Source organism: Pipistrellus hanaki (genome assembly GCF_964339955.1).
Source record: "Pipistrellus hanaki genome assembly, chromosome: 2".
NCBI classification, from domain to species: domain Eukaryota; kingdom Metazoa; phylum Chordata; class Mammalia; order Chiroptera; family Vespertilionidae; genus Pipistrellus; species Pipistrellus hanaki.
Window position 1 is genome coordinate 94,343,994 of NC_140504.1, and position 23,043 is coordinate 94,367,036.

The 23,043-nt window shown below is 34.4% G+C and overlaps 1 protein-coding gene across 4 annotated transcripts in view; it reads right to left on the reverse strand.

Annotated features, from left to right (window-relative positions):
- TSC22D2 (TSC22 domain family member 2) overlaps nt 1-23,043 on the reverse strand; it is a 65,190-nt gene that overhangs the window by 39,770 nt on the left and 2,377 nt on the right. Inside the window, exon 2 of one of the 4 annotated variants that reach the window (XM_084875939.1) lies at nt 9,133-9,204. The exons of 2 other annotated variants lie outside the window; for them this stretch is intronic. In XM_084875939.1, coding sequence (XP_084732065.1) covers nt 9,133-9,204 — 72 coding nt within the window. Of the gene's footprint in view, nt 1-9,132; nt 9,205-22,039; nt 22,059-23,043 lie in introns of those variants that run through there. One more of the 4 variants, XM_084875942.1, reaches the window with a different exon arrangement.

Genomic DNA, 23,043 nt, shown 5'->3' on the forward strand with positions numbered 1-23,043 from the left:
ATGAGTTGACCGACAACAACCGTAATCAAAGAGTCACAATTTGCAGTTCGCTCCTCTCTCGTCAAAACCGTTTGCCGTTTTTAGAGCAAATTGTTACCGGAGATGAAGAATGGGTGCTGTATGTTAATTTGAAAAGGCGGCCTCAATGGTTGGACAAAAATGAGGCTCTGCAGCCCACGCCAAAACCTGACTTGCATGCGAAAAAAGTGATGTTGTGTGTTTGGTGGAATTTTAAAGGAATTCTTCATTATGAACTTTTACCATCTAACCAAACCATTACAAGTGCAGTGTATAGTGCCCAATTGGAAAGGTTAGCCCAAGCTTTAAGAGAAAAAGAATCCGCGCTGATTAATTGGAAGGGCGTAATTCTTCACCACGATAATGCACGACCGCATACTGCAAGAATCACTGCTGAAAAACTGCGCCAGTTGGAATGGGAAGTTCTCCCTCAACCTGCATATTCTCCTGATATTGCCCCTTCCGATTACCATTTGTTTCGTTCTTTGCAAAACTTTCTTCTTGGAAAAAAATTTAATAATGAAGAATGCCTCAAAAATGCATTGACCGAATTTTTTGCATCAAAATCACAAGAATTTTACAACAGAGGGATTAAAATGCTTCCTGAGCGTTGGGCACAAGTAGTAGAAAACAACGGCAACTATATTGTTGATTAAATTTTGTTGTATTGTTTAAATAAATTCGATTTAAAAAAGTATTAGAAAACGGCATTAATTATTACTAGACCTAATACTTTCACATTGGTTCACAGTATTTTCTCTAACTGGAATGAATGCCCCCTCTTTCCCTCAGTTCTTTACCTCTTCATGACAAAATTCTACTCACCTTTCAGGTTTCAACTTAAAAAGCCACCTCCTTATGAAGAAGCCTTGAACAATCCCTCCAGCTACAATGAGGTATAAAATGCTTGAATTCTAAATGATAGTTATCACTTATAATTATATGATGATGTTTTTACCTGTTTTTTTTTTTTTTTTTTTAATTTTTTCCATATTAAGACACAGCCATTGGCTTCTCAATTTGGGACAACCACTTAAATTGTCTATGATATGGGATTTTTTCTGAACGGAGAATAGTTTGCTAACCTTTCATTCCTTAAGCAAATATATACAACTTTCTAATAACATGGCCAATAATGACCAAAAAAAAAAAAAAAAAAAAAAAAGTAAAGAAACTCAATTCTAATGCTTTTCTTGCCTTTTTTTCCATTTAGAATTAAGAATTAAAAAGTAACTGGCTCCTTTCCCCCCCATTAATCCCCCTCTCCTAGCCATTCCCACCCCAGTGACTGTGTCCATTGGTTATGCTAATATGCATGCATACAAGTCCTTTGGTTGTTCTCCTCCCTCCCCTACCATTTGTCTCTAGATTGATCTATTATTGTTCATCAAATTATGTTGATCATGCCGAAACTGGTTTGGCTCAATGGATAGAGCGTCGGCTTAGGGACTGAAGGGACCCGGGTTCGATTCCGGTCAAGGGCATGTACCTTGGTTGCGGGCATATCCCCAGTAGGGGGTGTGCAAGAGGCAGCTGATCAATGACTCTCTCTCATCGATGTTTCCAACTTTCTCTCTCTCTCCCTTCCTCTCTGTACAAAATCAATAAAATATATTTTAAAAAAAAATTATGTTGATCATTATATCCCACATGCGTTAGATCATGTGATATTTATCTTTTTCCAACTGGCTTATAAAAAAGGAGACATGTAAAACTTTAGAAAATACAAAAAATACTTTAATCTGGATAAACATCAAAGTAAATAAAACATGCCAAAAATTTTGGCATACAGCTAAAGCAGTGCTGAGAGGAAAACTTATAGCATTAAACATATACATTGGCAAAAAAAAAAAAAAAAAGTAATTGATTCTAAATCTTACTCAAAATTAACATTCCTAATTAAAAGCCAGTAAGATAGCTTTATTATTTCTAGTGATGGCAAAACTATTTCCCAGGGAGGCATCCACTTTCAGAAAGTTAGCTTGAGCCTGCCTGCTGAAACACCACTTGGTTGTCCAGATAGAGTATGCTAAGTAGATTGTCTAGTTAGCTTTGCATTAGACATAACTATATATGGAAATGGAGCACAATAGGCCTGCCACCATCTTTTTCTATTTATTCTAGTTATAAAAACACTGCCTAAAATTTCATTAGCTTTTGTAGCAGGCTTGTCACTTGCTAACTAAAACTATAAATGCTATCAACTAATACACTCTACTTATTCAACCTTCCCAAATTTGCAACCTTCCCAAGTTCTTTCAATTTTTCAATTTCTGTTCACGCTTCAGATTATTAAATTTATAAATGCTATCATCCAGTAATAGCTATGACTTCTTGCTTTAATGTCATCTGAACATTTTATAAGCACTGTATTTTCCTGTATATAAGACGACCGGGAGTATAAGACGACCCCCTAATTTTACAGTTAAAACATAGGTTTAGGCCCATATTCACTGTATAAGACTACCTCCCACTTCCGAGACAACACCAGTTCTTTTTTTAATAGACCGCCTCTCTGACTCTGGCCAATCTGAGCAGGCTTTTTACTAGAACACAGTGTCGTCTTATACGCCGGAAAATATGGCATGTCCTTAGGTTTTCATCGAAATCAGATCCAGTACTAAAAGGTGACAGGTTATTGAAATTTTGTCCTGTAATTTTTAGTGTCTTTGATTATTATCTATTAGATATCCTTAATTAGAATAGGGAAAAATATAATCAAATAATAAATTATCTAAGTACTAGATACAAATTATTAAGGAATATATTTAAAGTGGTTATAAAACAGCTCAGATTCATATACTCAAGGGAAAGGAAAGAGAATATCTAAATACAGGCAGAAGCAGACGGGTGAAAAACTTCTCAACTTGGTAATTCTAATTTAAATAGAGAAGAAAAGAGAGGGGCTATGAAAGAACTAATATAACCACTAGTAGAGGACATTAAACCATTAACAATCTCAAACAAATGATCCACTATTTGTGATTCTTGAAAAGTATGTAGTTCAGACCTACAATTATGCTGAATCATATGGATGGTCTTAAACATAATACTGGATCAAAGGGCACAAAAAATATATAGTGAATGATTCCATTTAATTAGAAGTTCGTTTGAGGTAGGAAGTGATAGAAAGGGGTCATTAAGCTTATAATATTTTGCATCTTGATTTGGATGTTGGTTGCCCAGGTGTGTTCAGTTTGAGCTGTACATTTATGAATGGTGTACTTTTCTGATACAAATTATATTTCCATAAAATGATTTTTACAAAGACATATCACTAAGCATTCAAAATATAGATTAGATTAGCCAAGTTCCGAAACCTGAGTTTTACCATTTGGGTTAACAAGTACTGGTGGGTGTTAATAATGAATCAAAGTTACTTGGAGGATGAGTGAAACATCACAAAGAGTCTCACACAAGCAGCTTAGTTTTGATTTACTCCTAATTTCAAACATAAAATCTCATCTGAAAAGTGATAGAAAATATGGAAGCTTTTTCTACCATAAAATACTTTAGGTTATTTAAACACAAGTTTTTCCTAATCTAAGAACTTTAAAACTAGTTATAAATACAATAATTACTATATAAAATTTAAGCAAAATCATCAAGTATCTAGTAAAAGACATACCATAAACTTCTTAGACATTAAGTTAATAACCCATGTGTACTACTCTTTATTTCTCTTAAAATATTGGTGCTATCATAAAAAAGGACAAGCTGATTCAAGGGGATGGTGCAACTAGCAACTATTACTCTCATCTGTTAACCACATTTATGCATTTTCTTCACTAAGGCAGAAATATTGCAAGTTGTTTATCAATTAGGTTAAATCCTTACAAGCTACCTGATTTCCTGTTTAATCTACCTAAGCTAATGTTTCTTCCCTCTAGTACTTTCTATCTTACTGACCTGATATTTACAAGAGAATAAAATTGTTATAAATTCTTACTCTGAGTCTTTACATTCGAAAGACTCACAATTAGTGCCTGCTCCCTAGCGATCATTTCAAAATTAATTCTATTGATTTAACAAAGCAATGCCAATATTTAAATTTGGAAAGCCTTCTTTAAAGCAGGAAAATAGGAAGTCAAAATTTAAAGCTACTATAATGAAATGTTAATAGGCTAAGCCTGTGGTTGGCAAATTGAGGCTCTTTGGCCCCTTGAGTGTGGCTCTCCACAAAATACCATGGCCTGGGTGAGTCTATTTTGAAGAAGTGGCATTAGAAGAAGTTTAAGTTGAAAAAATTTGGCTCTCAAAAGAAATTTCAATTGTTGTACTGTTGATATTTGTCTCTGTTGACTAAATGAGTTTGCCGACCACTGGGCTAAGCTTTCACTAAAAATAAACCTGTTCATGGTAAAATAATCCCCACAAAGCTAACTATGGAAGTTACATTATTCATTTTAATAAATAGTCGTCCGTTCCGTCCCCTCCCTCCCCCCCCCCCCCCCCCCCCCCACACACACACACAAAATAGTCCACACAAACATTTGGGCTTCCTAAGAAAGGCCTGTTCTATTTTTGACATATCAGTATCTACTCTCCTTATACACATTTAGTGACAGTTTCAGATGAATGATTCTCTGAGGACTTGCAAATGACAAATGGGGAGGCAGAAAACAATGATGGCACCTACAATAAAAGGGAAAGGAAAGACAGCTGATCCTCACAGTCAATTGGCCTGGAGGTCAGTTCCTCTCAGGGATACCAACAACAATCAAGACTTAACTACAATAAGGCTGTACACACAGTCCACAAAGGGGTGCACCAAGAGTGTCCACCTCAGGTAACTGGGAGGCTGACCCACTGAACCATATAGGACACCTTAACACACAAAGCCACCCTACCAATTCAGGGAAGCTGCGAAAATGCCGACACAAGGAAACAGATCACAAATGAAAGAAATGGAGGACAAAAAGAGACTGGATATAGAGTTCAAAACCACGCTTATAAGGTTTTTCAAGAGTTTCCTAGAAAAGGCCGATAAAATAAATGAGACCTATGAGGATATGAAAAGGGATCAACTAGAAATAAAGAATACATTGTCTGAAATAAAAAATATTATACAGAGTCCTAAAAACAGAATGGAAGATCGCAAGAATCAAGTCAAAGATTGGAACACAAAGAGCCAGAGGATACTCCTCCGCAGAAGCAAGAAGACAAGAGAATCCAGAAAGTTGAAGATAATGTAAGAAACCTCTGGGACAACTTCAAGAGAACCAACATCAGAATTATGGGGGTCCCAGAAGAAGAGAGAGAGCAAGATACTGAAAACATACTGGAAGAAATAGTGACAGAAAACTTCCCCCACCTGGTGAAAGAATTAGACTTACAAGTCCAGGAAGCACACAGAACCCCAAACAAAAGGAATCCAAAGAGGACACCAAGACAAATCATAATTAAAATTCCAAGAGCAAAAGACAAAGAGAGAATATTAAAAGCAGCAAGAGCAAAGCAGGTATAATAGTTGTCTATAAAGGAGCACCTATACGATTGTCAGCTGATCTCTCAACAGAAACCATGCAGGCCAGACGGGAATGGCAAGAAATATTCAAGGTGATGAATAGCAAGAACCTACAGCCAAAAATACTCTACCCAGCAAAGCTATCACTCAGAATCGAAGGCCAGATAAAGAGCTTCACAAATTAAAAAAAAGCTAAAGGAGCTCATCACAGCCAAACCAGAATTATATGATTTGCTGAAGGGGGTTCTTTAGGAAGAGAAAGAAAATAAAGATAAAAATTATGAATAGCCAAAAGATAGATATAGAGACAGTAAAGCAACAAGCAGACTGTCAAATTCCAGCGGGGAGGGTAGGGAGATCTGGGGGAGATAAGAGATCAACCGAAGGACTTGTATGCATTCATGTAAGCAAAACCATTGGACGAAAAACTCTGGGGAGGGAGGGCATGTATGGGAGTGAAGGGGGGGCAATGGAAAGATATATACACATATAATACCTTAATAAAAAAAAATTATGAACACCAAATACGTAACTATTAACAAGTGAATCTAAAAACCAAGGGAATTAAAAAAATCTGATGAACATTATTAACTGGTGAATATAATAGAATCAGAGGTATGGAAGGGGAGTGAAAGGACAATTCTCGGGGAAAAGAGGAGTGGGGGAGTGTGGGAAGAGACTGAACATAAACTGTGCACCTATAGATGAGGTCAATGGGGGGCGTGGAAAAGGCAGAGGGTGGGGTGGAAACCTGGTGAAGGGGAGCAATGGAGGGGAGGAACATTTGTAATAATATGAACAATAAAGATTTAAATAAATAAATAAATAAATAAATAAATAAATAGCAGAAGCAGACTGGTGAAAAGCTTCTCAACTTGGTAATTCTAATTAAAATAGAGAAGAAAACAGAGGGACTATGAGAGAACTCTAAGTCAATGTGAGAAAGGTAAATTAGTTACTTATATTTTGATTAATAGATACTCTATGAAAAGAATCCTAGAAAAAGATCTCAGTCTTTGACGTAGGCAAAACCAGGGTTCTTCCGATTTCTAGGGCAGGCTTAATGAAAACTGGCACAGGGCTTAAAAGCTACCAAAAATGATTTCCAAGATTTCATAAATAAGAGACTTAAATAGGCAAATTTATACCTCAAAGCAAGTAGAAGATGTAAAGGATTTATAGTTCCTTAAAAGTTATTAAGTACTGAATGATTCTATTACATACTTACTTGCCAAATTAGTTGTAAAATTTTTTAAAAATTAATAGTAGTAAAAATGAATAAGACAATTTAGTGAGATCTAATACAAATGAGATTAGGAAAAGTTATAACATTATATTTTAAAAAGCTTACCACAGACAAATCTTCAATCCCTGTCTGCAATGAAAAATAATAAATAGTCCCACAGTACTTTTTTAGCTGATTCAAAAGTCTAGATATCTGCCAAGTGAAGTGGTAGATGTTTTGGAACTAATAAAGCTAGATGCTACTACTCTCCTCAATTGAAAATTTAATAAGCTGGTTAAAAAGTTAAAAGGAAGCCACTGATCAGTTTCTACCAGGTCAGGCTTGTAGCCTCAGTACCAACAAGCCAATTTACATTGAATACAGCTGATCTATTAGAACATGAATTCTAATTATATTTTGGCTTTAACATACTACAGACAACAATCTGTTAACTTCGTTGGCTCTGGACAACAGGCTCCAAGGAAAAGAGAATATATTTCAACCCATAAGGAACTACAGATATAGTAGCTTGTCTCATTTCTGATACCTTAAATCAGCGTTTTTCAACCGCTGTTCCGCGGCACATGTTGCCTGGTGTGCCGTAGGTGCAGACAAGACAAGAATTTTATAATTTTTCACTATTTTGTTTACTTAATATTTCATAATAAAGTAATTATAAAATACTTTCTTTGTGTTTATTTGATTCCTATTCAAGAGAATTACTTTATATATAGTCAATATAGGCACAGAGTTAAATTTTTTAACATTTTCTAATGGTGGTGTGCCTCGTGATTTTTTTCATGAAACAAGTGTGCCTTTGCCCAAAAAAGGTTGAAAAACACTGCCTTAAATGTTTCTGGTATCTAAAACCAAAACAAAATAGGTAAGGAGCATTTAGCCATAAAAACAAATGAGGAGCAGGCAATTTCTATGGTTGTTTTATAATGAAACAAAAGCAATCTTTTAGTAAATACAAATTATATTTTTTAAAAAAAAGGTAAAACCTTTCTACATTGATTTGATGAAAGTAGTTATCTTGCATATTGATGTCATGGCAGCTCACAAAAGTTAACTATTTGAAATAAATTATACATGTGAAAACTATTCTTACATTTCTATATCGAGTGCTTTTCTTCCTTTTTCTAAGGGAAAAGTATAAAATATACACCAAAATACTCACCCTGGCTGGCTACATCTGGCAAGCCATTTGAATGATTAAACCTTCATGCTTGTTTCATGCCATAATTTACATTTATGCCTTAATTTATTGCTATAGTGGAACAATTTTACTTATTGATTTTAGCTGAACAATTTAAAAAAGGAATTTATAAACATGGTACTATAAATTTTAAAATGTCTTATTCTACAATTAACTATTTTAAAAACATTTTTAGTAAAGTAAGGAACACATCACAAAAAAGACTTGTTAGAAAATTTCTTTCAAGTGACACACAAAGCAAATCAAGCCAAAGAATTAGAAAACTGGTACCATTTCTAGGCAATGTAGACCAGGTCTTAACATGTTAAGCATGACATGCACTTAGCAATACTCTTTCCAAATGAAAGAGATGGAGTTGAGTCCATGAGTATTATCCCAACTATGCCAGAGGACACAAATGCGTTGCCAGGCAGAGTTAAAAGAACTTTACAAAGCTTTGTGAGAATTTAAAAAACATTATTTGCGCTCAACTTCTATTAATTAGACACAGAATGATGGAGTGCTAATAAACATTTAGCAAAATAACTCAACAGAGCATATACTACTTAAAATGTGTATTACGCAGAAAGATAAACCAAAGTATTTTTTTTTTTTTACCATAAATGAACTCGACTTCATTTAATATTTTTAAAAGTTAAAAGTAAAATGTATACATTTCTGTGAGAAAACAAACCATTTTCGGGATTTATAAAACAGTGATGCAGATCTAATGAATTCTAGCAAACAAGTTTGATGGTAAAGTTTCTCGCCAAGAGTTAAACAATGACCACTACTTTGATTCCTTGGTTTTGTCCCTCCTCCAATTTCTTAATATAAAATAACATTTTGCTTTGGGTCACTAAAGGCTTTTACAGAGAAATAAAAGTAGCACAAAATTAAAATGACTGTAGGCACTTTATTTTATAGAATATATTTTAACATTAAAATAACACAAGGGTTAGTAAATATTTCATATAATAAAATCCAACAGAATATGTAAATCCTTCCAAAAATAAATATAAAAGTTTAGTAAGAAGAAATGTTTATAGCCTATATAAAATATAGACTGTCCTTTTGGTTTATTTTGCTGCTTTTCCCCATGCTAAACACGAGTGCCCCTCTAAAATAAGAAAGATCAGTTTTAGTGATGAGAAACCAGTACAGTGCAAAGCAATTCATGCATACACCTTTGCATGTACACATTCCATACGTGAGTATTCATACCTATCCCAGAGGTTCTTTGATTCCTGAAACGTGTTCAAATGGAACGCTTGGTAGAAAGCAGTTGAAGGATTCCTGTGAGATCCAAGAATTTGAGATGAGGTTGAGAAAATATAGTAAATTCACTACTTAAAAAAAAAAAAAAAAAAAAAAGATGGAAGATTTCAGATTTTTAATACAGTGTAACAGCTTCAAGAAAGAGAGAGAGATGGAGAGTGAGAGCCATAATAAGGTTGCTTAAAAGCATTCTGAGCTCAAGCTGGTTTGGATCAATGGATTAAGAGTGTCGCCTGTGAACTGAAGGATCCCAGGTTCCATTCCGGTCAATATCACATCACGGGTTGCAGGATCAATGATTCTCTCTCATCATTGATGTTTCTATCACTCGCTCCTTCTCCCTTCCTCTCTAAAAATCAATAAATTTAAAAAAAATGCATTCTGAATAAAATTAAAACTGCACAAAAATCCAGCAGACCCTGACAACTCAGGATCACAGTTCTAAAAGAAAAGGGTAATAAAAATCAAATCAAATATTAGCTAGTATTCCATTATGTTTGTGGATACACCTTTATATATAATATACATGAATGTGACCAGTTCATTGCCTAATCAACACAACCCTTTGTTAGATACTTTCATAAATCCCTATGTGTTTAGCAGTTTAATAAAGCTGTTGTGAGGGACATGTAAAATCAGTTGTACCCTCATAATAAAAAATTCTTCATAGGATCTATTTGATATTGTTTGATGATGAACAATGAGTCCTTTTCCAAATTAACAAAATGTTCACCTTCAGAGTCTATTTATTTATGTGTGGTTTTTCTCAGGTAGGGCAAAAAATGGTGCTGAATTATATGGCAGCTTTCTAACTTCTAGTATTAGTAGTATGCCCCTTTGTTTGTACATCTTAATTACCTTCCATCTCTACTATTCCCCAGGGACACTTTCCCTAGGGCTATTAACTATAGAATCTTAACTGATGGGCTCATCTGGGCAAGCTCCCAGCAAGCATGATCTATTATACCTCACATCTCAGTAATGGCTTTTTAGGAGACTAAACTCTATTTTTATTTTTTTATTTTTATTGATTTCAGAGAAGAAGGGAGAGGGAGAGAGGGAGATGGAAATACAATGAGAAGAATCACTGATTGGCTGCTTCCTGCATGCCCCACACTGGGAATCAAGCCCACAACCCAGGAATGTGCACTGACCAGGAATCAAACCGTGACCTCCTGGTTCATAGGTAGGTACTCAACCACTGAGCCAGGGCAGCCTGGCAGGAGACTAAACTTCTGACAAACCTGCTTTTACAGTTCCCCTCCAGTTCAGCATATTTCTAAAGTCTCTCCAACTCCCAACTTTAGGGAACTAAAACTTGAGATATCACATCCAAAATTCTTGATTCATGCTTTAGCAGAATAACAGCAGCAAGCACTAAGAATATGAGTGATTATATACTCAACACTAACTATTCTATATTTATTAACTCAATTCTACAACAGCCCTAAGAGTAGGTACTATTACTATTCCCATCTCACAGATAAGAAAACTGGGTCAGATAGAAGTAACTTGCCTTATGTCACAGAGTTAGTTAGGTGGCAATCTGGTCCCAGCGTTCATACTCTTAAATCACTATGCTAAATATATAGCAGAGTTAAATTTTAACCTCTCTAGGTCTGTCTCTTTATCAGTTAAATAATGCAGAGTGATTCATATGTAAAGACTATATGGAAAGCTCCTAGTGGATAGTCAATGCTTCATAAATGACAGCTATTATTTTATCATAAAAATGAGGTTCAGATACAATATGACATTTCTGAGACCCTTAAGACTTAAGAGAGACTTAAGAGAGTCTCTGCAGTATTAGAATAAAAAAACTATTTCCAAGTTCTATTAGAATAGCAACTAAATATCAATGACCATCAAACAAAATAATAAAATTCCATGACTTCAAAAATCAGATTAAGACCCATTGTGTTATCTACTGAGTTAAAAAGAAAACACACAAAAAAAAATTTTTAAAAGGCATTTAAAAATTTTAAATGGTAGGGTACTTCTTAAGGTGATCCAAAACTAGGAAAGGTAGACACACAGCAGATGCCAAAATGTCACCAAAGCAACTATTTGATTAATTAGGAGTCTTCAGTATGTGCACTTCTTTTTGCTTGTCCTACTTCAACTCCTTTCTATTCTTTTAACCTTTTATTTTTCCTTTGACTAGTGCTAAGGCAATCAAAGGCACTGATTAGATAGCAAGAAAGGATTAAGAGGCTGCTGCTAACTACTGTTTATTTAACAGCTTGTATCCTCTCAAGATATATTTGTCAGATCTTTTTTTTCCACTGTACTTAGAATTGGTCTGCCAAATTAAATGAAAGACAACTAAACCAACTGAAAACTCAATTTGGCTTTTTTACAAGGCTTACCCACGACCACATGGGAATAAGTATGCTATTCATACAGGTTAGTTAGGAGACCTTGGGTTTAAAATAAACAGATTGACTTAAAAAAAGGAAAGTAGTAAATACAAAAGAGTAACAAAGAGTAAACTTGGAAGTTATTCTGAAAGTCTGAAATTTAAAATTCATTAAAGAGTATTTACAATATATTTATAAGGATAGCATTCTTTAAAAGAAATTCAGATCTTGACTTTGGGAAAACATACATACTATATTTAATTTGAATAAAATTCATATACCAAATAAATTGGTTTTAAATAGTCATATGATTTAAGTTATGAAATTCTAGTATTTTTACAGCATAAACTAATAATAAAATGTACTCAAAGTCAAATGTAGAAGTGAAAAAAGAAGTTATCTTCATTAGTCATATATCTTGGGGTGAGAAAAGAACCTGTGAAATAAATACTATAATTCAGGGGTGGGGAATGTCTGGGTCGAGGGCCGTATAAGACCCAAGAAATAAGTTGGTCTGGCCCTGTCAAGGCATTAGGGGTGAGTTAATTAAATTGTTGGCCAAATATAGCAAGCTATTTAAAAAATAATAATAATTCTTTATCGTTGGAAGTATTACATCTCAAACTCCTCCCCCCATCCCCCATTAACCCTTGCCAGTATGCTAGCAGGCTATTTTTTTAAATATATATTTTATTGATTTTTTACAGAGAGGAAAGAAAGGGATAGAGAGTTAGAAACATCGATGAGAGAGAATCATCGATCAGCTGCCTCTTGCACACCTGCTCCTGGGAATGTGCCCGCAATCAAGGTACATGCCCTTGACCGGAATCAAACCCAGGACCTTTCAGTCCACAGGCCAAGGCTCTATCCACTGAGCCAACCTGGGTTTGGCAAATTTATGTATTTTAATATATTTTATTGATTTTTTACAGAGAGGAAGGGAGAGGGACAGGGAGCCAGAAACATCGATGAGAGAGAAACATCAATCAGCTGCCTGCTGCACACCCGCCTCTGGGGATGTGCCTGCAACCAAGGCACCTGTCCCCGACCGGAATCGAACCCGGGACCCCTCAGTCCGCAGGCCGATGCTCCATCCACTGAGCCAAACCGGCTTCGGTCAGGCTAATTTTTTAAGGTGATAATTTTGTATGGCCTGTGAATAATGTTATAAATACCCAAGTGGCAATTGGCAAAAAAAAGTTCCCCACCCCTACTATAAATGAACCTAAATGTCAGAACCAATACTGAGGTTGCTAAAGTTTGCAGTTAATCACTTCCTACATATATTCAAAATGAAGGAACTATATGAAGTCATACAATCTATGTACTACAGAAAAACTCAGTATATTCCAAGGATAAAGACAGTAGTATAAGATATGAAATTTTGGGTTTGTGGAATACTTCAGCTGGGGCGTTACCCATTAACTGAGGGATTTTTAGCAAATTTAACAAGAATTAGTCTCAAAACATTAACAGGTACAGGTTAAAGGAGTCAAGTCTGTGAAACCTAGCTGACCAAGAATTTCAAAAGAGCCATTTGTAAATACAGATAGGCCTGATCATTTTTCAAAACCAATGAACATATTCTTTTCTCTCTTACTTTATATACTAAATAGTCTGTCATGTTAATTTTCAAGGACACAAAAGTAATAGATCAGAGAAAGTAATAGATCAAAAAGTTGACTCAAATGTGACATTTGTCTACTTGCTTTACTAAAGTAATACCTTTGTAGGGTAACTAACTATAACAGACAGAAAAAACAAACAAACATACATATATACTATACCTCAAAACTAAGCTACAAAACTTCTAGAAGTTTAAAGGATGAAGTACACACATGAGCCCAGAACTCAGCAAATTTCTTCTTCTCTATGTCAAAACTCAACTTTAGAGATTTCTAAATAAAAACCAGGGAAATACAATAAGCAGAAGAATAGCAAGGGCCACTTCCAACATTATCTATTATCTAGGGATTTTAAATGATTAAATATATACTTTAGGTAAAGAGTAACAATACAACAGATCAGTGGCTATAGTAAGTTTTTCCTTCCTCATTACAGCCAGCAAAGCAATAATAATAATAATAATAATAATAATAATAATAATAAACTAACTCTGGGAATATCCAAGAGCACTGTCTTTGAGTCAGAAGGTCTGAGTCTGAATCTATGCTTTGTCACTTAATATCTATGAAACTCAAATCCTCAAAGCCTCAGTTTCTTTAATTCATAAAAAAGGGGTAGAAACACTCTTAGAGTTGCTTAACAGATCAAATCAGATTACATATACATAGAGCCTAAAACAACCTTGATTTGTGTTTAATATAGAGTCAGTTTCCAAGGCATACTGTATTAAAATATTTTTTTGGTAGACTATCTTAACATATATCAAAATATTTCATCATTTTAAGGTAATATTTAGGCAAACAAATTACTTAAAGTAAACAGAATACTTAAGCTAAAACTAGGTATACTGAGCTATTTAGTACTTTCCAATGAATGAGAATCCTGATTCGGAGCTTCCCTAGGATTTCCTTATACTAGTACACAATTTTATCACAAGATTTTAATTAAAAATAGAATACTCACTGAAAAGTGTTCTGCAATGGGTTCAATATACATACTACTTTAATAATAAACACTTCAAGGAACATCTTCAACAGCAACCATACAGTTATGATAAAAATCTCAATTTTTTACCATGACATTTTAGCCCATCACTCTGGTTCTTGTCAAATTAATGGCATCATTTCCCAAATCTGACATAGTCTCACTCTTCCACACTATTATACAAACTGCCTTCTCCCTCTACTTGGAAAATCCTTTTTTTTTTTCCCAATCAGTGGCCTAATATGAATGAGCCTTTTAAGATTCAGTTCAAGAGTTAGCTTCAGAAGAATGCACAGGTAATAATGGGTTGCTTCTGAAAGCAGAAACTGGGTAGCTAGAGGAAAGAGATGTCAGAGACGCTTTTAATTTATACTCTTCTACATTTTGACTTTTAAACTGTATAAATATATTTATTACCTATGCAGAGAGTAAATTAAACTGTAAGTCAGTCTAATTACGTCCTCCCTACCCCAAACTGACATATGGATATCCTAAACTGTTTCCATCAGCACCTTATATTTACTAATTATTTTCAGACAGCTTGCGATCTTTAAGGACAGAATGGTCCTATCTCTGTATCCCAGTACTCAAGACTCAGAGAGCACAAAGGTAATTGAATGATATATCATTGCTTTAAATGTTTTCTTGGATATCCAACCTACTTACTATTTGTAAACTTCATTTAAAAAAAAATCTTTTAAGTCTTACCCAAGGATATTTCTTTATTGATTTTTAGAGAGAAAGGAAGGGAGAAAAACATTGATGTAAGAAACATCTATTGGCTGCCTCCCGTACACACTCTCACCAGGGATCAATGCCCTGACTGGGAATCGAACCCGAGACCCTTTCTTAAGGACAACATTTCAATCAAGTGAGCCACACCACCCAGGGCTGTAAACATCATTTTTTGGTCAAACAATAATCTGGTGGTAGGAAAAGAGTTTGACGAGGGGCAGGCTTAAGTAGGCAGCTCTATTATGAAATATGTCTAAATATATGAACTAATACATAGGCATCTTAAAAAACTTGACCAAGTTTCAAATTCTAATTTTACCAATGAGAAAAACTGAGAGACATTAATGACCTGACCAAAGAAACGAGCTAAGTGGTAGAAGAGCCAGTATTACAACAGAATTTGCCATACTTCTGGCCTAAAACAATAGCTCTTCTTCTGATTACATCCATACCATGCATGCAATTACACTTTCAGATAAAACAGAAGACTCTTGGTATGATTTGTAGCATGTAAGAGGTGATCTGGGAGGGCAGTTAGGACACTGAAATACTGACGTTTCTATGATGTATGCTTGCCATGCATACTGCCTTATGTTATAACAGATTGTTCACAAATTGCGTAAGTTATTTAATTTTCTCAAACTCTCAAAGGAAGAAACAAGAAGCTTAGAGGACTAAATAAATAGCTCAAGGAAAGATGTCTCAGGTATGAAGGAAGTTGGATTTTGTCCCAGGCATATCCGACTCCAATATCTGTAATTGTCAGTCAATAACATGCTAATGCTATAATTAAGCACACCATTGATTTTCTTTGAACAACAGCTTCCCTCTCCTTTTTGGTTTTGTTTTCAAAATCCAGGTAGACCATATACCAAGCAAAGATTTGTTTTGGTTTACCTTACAAAACCATTAAGTAAAACTAAAAACTAAATTCTAATTCTACTTCAGAAACTAGTTTAAACAAAGTTTAAATTTTGTTTTGGGTATCCCTCATTCACAAATTAAATAATTAACTTGTGTGATAACAAAGATAGCCTAAAATATTAAAAAAAAAACATTTAAGATACACCAACAGCATTTATAATAATCAGTTTCTCTTGTAGACATCAATAAATCTTTAGTCAAATTTTAGCAAGTTTATGGGAAAAGAGGCTTTACGCAACTTAACATTCAAACTTACCTGTCTTGTCTGCTCTGATTGGTATGTTAGCAAGGCATTTACTAATAATCTGTATACTAGATGAACTTATTAAAATTAACTCAATGACCTGCAGAACTGTCACATAACCATTATATGTAAATGTACTACTTAATAGAAGAGAGTTCATTTTTAAAAACAGATGTTAGCTTGAGTACAAGAAAACTAAAAACTTGTATCTGATTCTGGACATTAAATTTGAAAGGTAAATAATCCAAGTGTACAGGTGAAATTTAATTCACCTGTCTTAGAAGTAGAAATTATACACATACCTTTTACAGGTAAAGCAGACAATCAATATATCTTTAACATTATCAGTCAAATTTAAAGTGTATACATTAACATATACATTAACATATAGACATGATAATGTCAGGTAATGATACAAATTGGTTACTATTGCTAAATCTTTATGAAAGAGTCCCAATTTTTGTCTTAAGAATTAAGATTAAGAATATCATAAATAGGAGTGGATCCAGAGACATGGAAGCATGAAACAGAGTGTGGAATCTCAGAGGGAAGGCGAGTGGGAGGTAATTAACCCAAGACCTTGTACGCATATATGCATAACCCATGGACACAGACAATAGGGTGCTGAAGGCCTAGGAAAATGGGGGGGGGGGAGGGACTGGAGAGGGTCAATGGGGGAAAAATAATATAATAAATATTGAGTAATTTGGTATGTTCAAGAATTGCTGTGGAAAGATCTAAATTATAACAATTCAATTATGCATATTCTTTGTGGATGTAGTAATTCATATTATACCATCTAATCACAAGTCCACTGGTTTAGTATTTAAAACAAACAAACTTGAATGAATTATTCTAATTCAAGAATTGTGTTACATATACTCTGTCAATTATAAAGATTTCTTATTAAAAATCTGCTCTTCGCCAAAACCGGTTTGGCTCAGTGGTAGAGCGTCGGTCTGTGGACTAAAAGGTCCCAGGTTCGATTCAGTTAAGGGCATGTACATTGGTTGCAGGTACATCTCCGGTAGGAGGTGTGCAAGAGGCAGCTGGTCGATGTTTCTCTCTCATCGACATTTCTGGCTCTCTATCTCTCTCCCTTCCTCCTCTCTGTAAAATATCAATAAAATATATTAAAAAAAAAAAATCTGCTCTTCCCATTAATAGGAAATGACTTAGGATACATATTCATTCAGGCTACATTTAACCAGACCTGTTTATTTAAAGCTTCTCTTCCTCATACTCAAGAATAATGCAATTAAGAAAAACAATTTCTGTTTAGAAAAGGAAATACATACTGGTTAAACTATTAGAAGAAGTAATTAGACCATGGTTCCTCACTGGTAAGAAGTGCTCCTATTCCTTCTGAGATCACATTTCTTGTCATTTCACTATATTTTCTGTCTTGGTTATCTGCCATCCCTTTCTATCCTCACATCTCCCCTCCCCCCCCCCACCCCACCCAAATTTTCCTATTTTAGGAAAGAAAAGTCAAGATCTTTTAATACTTCCCTAGCAACCATTCCTCAGGAAAGAAATTCATTTTGGTTTCTTTACCATCTAATAGGTGGGGCTGCTCTTTGCTGCTGGAGGGCACTAGAGAGAGCATGACTGCTTCCAATCTCCTTTGGTATGGAGAAAGACTAAACACCACTCCAAATTGGCAAGTACCAGATCCATAAATCCAGTATTGTTTTACTATTTCCAAATTAGTGATATCAAAACATTGGTATTAAAATTTATTCTCAGAAATAAGAGAACATCTATACCCCACTTCCAGAACTATAAAAACTTAAGTTCAAGATCCACTCCTTCCCCTGCAAGGAAAAAACAGGGGTAACTAAAATAGTTACTTCAAGTATTGGGTCGGCACCTAAGTAATTGCGGGTTTCACACATATATGGCTTCAGTTGAATTTTTAGGTTTGCAGACGTAGTACAAATGTAAAACACATTTTGTTATTTGATAGTTGGCTATTCAGCTGTTAATCAGTAAAAAAAGTTTTTTGATCTGTTTTGTAGTTTTCGTTTGGCGTTCGTTGAAAAATGGAAAATCAAAAGGAACATTTTCATCATATTTTGCTTTTTTATTTCCGCAAAGGGAAAAATGCATCGCAAGCTCATAAAAAGTTATGTGCTATTTATGGTGACGAAGCCTTAAAAGAACGGCAGTGTCAAAATTGGTTTGCCAAATTTCGTTCTGGTGATTTTTCACTCAAAGATGAAAAACGCTCTGGTCGTCCAATTGAAGTTGATGACGCCCTAATCAAAGCAATAATCAATTCGGACTGTCACAGTACAACACGTGAGATTGCAGAGAAGCTTCATGTATCACATACATGCATTGAAAATCACTTAAAACAACTTGGCTATGTTCAAAAACTCGATACATGGGTTCCTCACGAACTGAAAGAATCACAGTTAACGCAACGCATTAGCAGCTGCGATTTGCTAAAGAAACGTAATGAAAATGATCCATTTTTAAAACGACTGATAACTGGCGATGAAAAATGGGTTGTTTACAACAATATCAAGTGGAAAAGATCGTGGAGCAGGCCAGGTGAACCAACTCAAACAACATCAAAAGCTGATATTCATCAAAAGAAGGTTTTGTTATCAGTTTGGTGGGATTACAAAGGAATTGTCTACCTTGAACCCTTACCACCCAACCGAACGATCAATTCTGATGTCTACATTGAACAACTAATGAAATTAAACAATGCAGTTGAAGAAAAGCGGCCCTAATTGACAAATCGAAAAGGTGTTGTATTCCATCATGACAATGCAAGGCCACACACATCTTTGGTCACTCGGCAAAAATTAATGGAGCTTGGTTGGGATGTTTTGCCACATCCACCATGTAGTCCTGACCTTGCACCATCTGATTACTTTTTGTTTCGATCTTTACAAAACTCCCTGAACGGTAAAAATTTCAATAATGATGATGATGTCAAATAGTACCTGATTCAGTTTTTTGCTAATAAAAAACAGAAGTTTTTTGAACGTGGGATTATGATGCTGCCTGAAAGATGGCAAAAGGTCATTGATCAAAATGGACAATACATTACAGAATAAAGTTATTTAGTTCCATGAAAAAATTGTCTTTGATTTTCTTTAAAAAATACGCAATTACTTAGTTGCCGACCCAATATGTCTTATCCTCACACATACAAGCCCATGTTTTCTAAAGAGTTAATGTTCAGCCTATATGATTTAGTCTAAACTTTTAAACAATGTATGTGTCACTGAATTTAAAAGGCCACATTCCTATTCATACAACTCTTGGTTTTGTGATCATCAGCCTTTCTCGAAATCAATGATAATTTCCTTAATTTTAGTCATCAACATGGCACTCTGATGAGTGTGCATCAACATCAGTTCTTAGTAAATAATGTGTCACTCATACACATGATTTTATACTAGGATTACAAAATCCTTGGTAAGAGTACTTAGATAAGTATAGATGGCATCTACTGTGTGATTTAAATATTAACTATAAAGCTGGAAGGGCAAAATTACCTCCACAATTCAATATAAAGAAAAATAAGCTCTATCTATTGAGTTATAGTTCTGCCTCCTGATACACATTTACATATATATGTCTAAAACTGTACTAACAAAATTTCTATTTATAGCACATACCAGGACACATCACTAACCAATTACAACATTACTGATAAGGTATTACAAAAAATTTATAATACCTTACCAGTAATAACAAACACAAAACCATGAACAAAATATAGATATTTGTCACTAAGAGATCCTTACAATCATGTTTTGTTTTGTGTTTTTAAATAAATATGTAGAAGTTAATTGGAAGCATATACAAACTCCATCTGGGCAGGGGTGTCCCCAAAGGGGAACCCCTGGGGAGAAGTCCTAAATGGGAAAAGCCTGCTTTCTCTCTCTCTAATAGGAAAATCAATCTAAAAAAATGTTTTGTGTCCCTTTGTCTCTGGTTTATATATTCTGCAGTTCTTTGTCTGAACCTGACCCCTTCTAATACCCTTCCTTGATTTAGGACTTACAATCATGTTTTCAACAGTATTTTGGTTGCAGTTGACAGTTCACAATTGCAGCCATTCATAAGAGTTCCTGGAATGTGACTTACAGAGTTCACATTGGTCAGCTATCTATGGAAAATTATCTGTACTGCATTCGTTTTCAAAAAAAGGCCAGTAATATTTTGTATCTCCCCCACTTATCAAAAAGGAGCCTGTTAAGTATATAGGTAGTTTATACAAATTTTATAACATTCACTGTAAAAATGGCTACACATTTTTCTATATTTTCAACCACCATTATAGACTCCACTTTATACAAAATCAATTTGGTGCATCTCAACAAATGATCATATGCCTAATGAGAAAAGCTAAAATAATAGATTAACTTTATGGTGATAAATAATATATGGCCCAAGGGCAACTTTAACCAAGAACTTTATGATATTTTCTTACTTTGTATAAACACACATCAGCCTTTTTAAAGGCATGATAATATTATGATGTAGTAATATAAGGTCTTTTCTGATTCGTTAAAATAGTCTCAAAATGAGCCAATATGGAGAGCCTTGCATTAGTAATGGAACCAAAATGTCAACATAAAGTTTTCAATATATCAATCAAAATCACCTCAATCATTTTTGTTAATCTTGCATTTTCCTTTCTTTCTCAACATGTTTTTAAAGCAAACACCTTATTTTACAAATATTTTCTTAAGATCTAAAATTTGTTTCAACCTATTCATAAAATTTAAGTCATAATTACTCAAGACTTCTCACTCCATTTTATTTTACATTTGAATGACTGTAAATAAAATTGTATGTAACCTATGTAGTTTTATTAATCAGTCACCCCAATAAATTCAAAACAATTTTTTAAAAACTGTATGCAGATTTTAATTTAGTAAGGCAACCCAAAATCACATTAAAATTACGATTGTGCTAGTAGTACTTTATCCTCAAAAATACTTGACTCAGTAATTTAAACATACACCTAGAAAAACTGTGTTATTTAATTTCAAGCACATAATTTAAAATGTCTCTTTTCCAAAGGCTTCCCATTAAAAAACACACAACTATTTCTAGTTAATGGATTTATTCCTTCACCAGGTATGTTTGTTGCAGAGACAAAATAGTCAAATGTGTAACATTACATCTTGGAAACTAGCTTGTTAAACTGAAAACCAATGAAAGACTATAACAAAAATTAGAAATTAACATTAGATAAGCAACAGATTTTAAAAGGCTGGGTTGGAGAGGGAAGTGCCATATTTAAAATAGGACTGCACACACATCAAAATTCCTACATTGGATTCCTACATTGGATTAACTAACTGAACAGTAGTATCTGCAGTTCAAACATTTACATGTTTAGAAATGAGATGGGATTATCAACTCTTTTAATAAGGAAAGGAGAAATAAATGCATCTTAGAGGTGCAGCCCAGAGGTGTATCTAAAAATACATCCCAGAGTTTCCATTTGTCAATAGACTTCTGTTTCATGCCCTATCATCATCATATTAGAGTCATGAGGAATGCAATTACATATGCTCTAGCCTGAGAGAGGTGTGAAGAGAATAGAAAATACATTCTTCATTCACAGGTGTGCAGGTGTTTTGGGAGTGGGTTAGAAAACCAGTCATTATTTCTTGAAGAAATATGGGGGCAGTGTAAAACAGGAACAGGGAGGTAAGCAAATGCTTATTTATTAACCCACAAGAAAAAAAAAAAATAGTTTCTGGCAGCTAGAAAGGGGAAAGTCACCTGTTGACTATTACCAAAGGTGAACAATCTGCATTTTAGGTGTGTGCCCCTATGTGTGAAAATATGGGAGCAAAAAAGGGATTTTTCTGAGTGGCTTGTGGAATCAGTTTCTTTACTTTGTAGTTCCATCCACATAAAATTTCGCAATGACTAGCTAGCTGAGCTCACTTATGGACACGTGGAATTCTCTAAGAGTTCTCAAATAGAAGAAAGACTCCCCACAAGCAAGTCACCTACAAAAAAAGATGAACTTTAAATTACAAAAAGCAGAGAAGATGAATTTCAGTAAGCATTTTTCACACCAACCAAGAGAAGTATATAAAATACAAAGCTAAACAGAAATGAAAAGTTAAGAATATGAAGGAACCCAGAGGAAACATAAGAAAAAGCTTTAACAGATCTCATTGTATTCTACATACCAATTATTCCATAAAACAGCTTTGATCTTTTAACACATCTAATATTAACCTTTCTGAAAACAAAACTTCCAACAAACAAATGTCTACCTGTGAAGTACCTGGAACTTTCTCTGTAGTTTTAAAATATAACTTTAAAGCTGTGACAAATCCGTTTTTAAAACTTTTGTTAAGTATACTATGTCCTTTTCATTTGAATTTCGTCAAAACCATTTAAAATTCTCATTAAGCAATAACCAAACATCAACTGTTGTAGGATTGATATGGCAAATACACCAATTTTCACTTAAACAATTAAAGAAGCTTCCCTTAGACTCTAAGGCTTAGAGGGAGCCAATTGCTGACATTTATCCCTTTACTATAAAATTACTCTAATTTAAAGAACTACAGGTTTTTACTACAGCTCATATCACCCTTTTCTATAGTACAAAGACTGATGATGGAAGCATTTTCAGATACACTTTTACTTTAAAAAAAAAATAGTATCTAAAAAAAAGTAAGTCACTGGGAAGCCTCTTGACTTTCTATTCTCTTTCATTAAAAGGCTGAACGAAGATATGATCTTGGAAGCTGGGTTTGACATTTCAAGATTATCTCTCCAGCCTTTCCAGATACAGAGATATATATCTCACATGGATCTCTCTGTACTAAAGGGCCTTCTGATTTTCCAGAATGGAAAAGTTCTAATTGTTTCATCTCAAAACTCACACTGACAAAAGTCTGCCATAAGTGTTCAAGTGTGATTGACATCTAAAAAAGGGACAATCCTATGGGGCATAACCTACTAGTTACCACCTTTAAA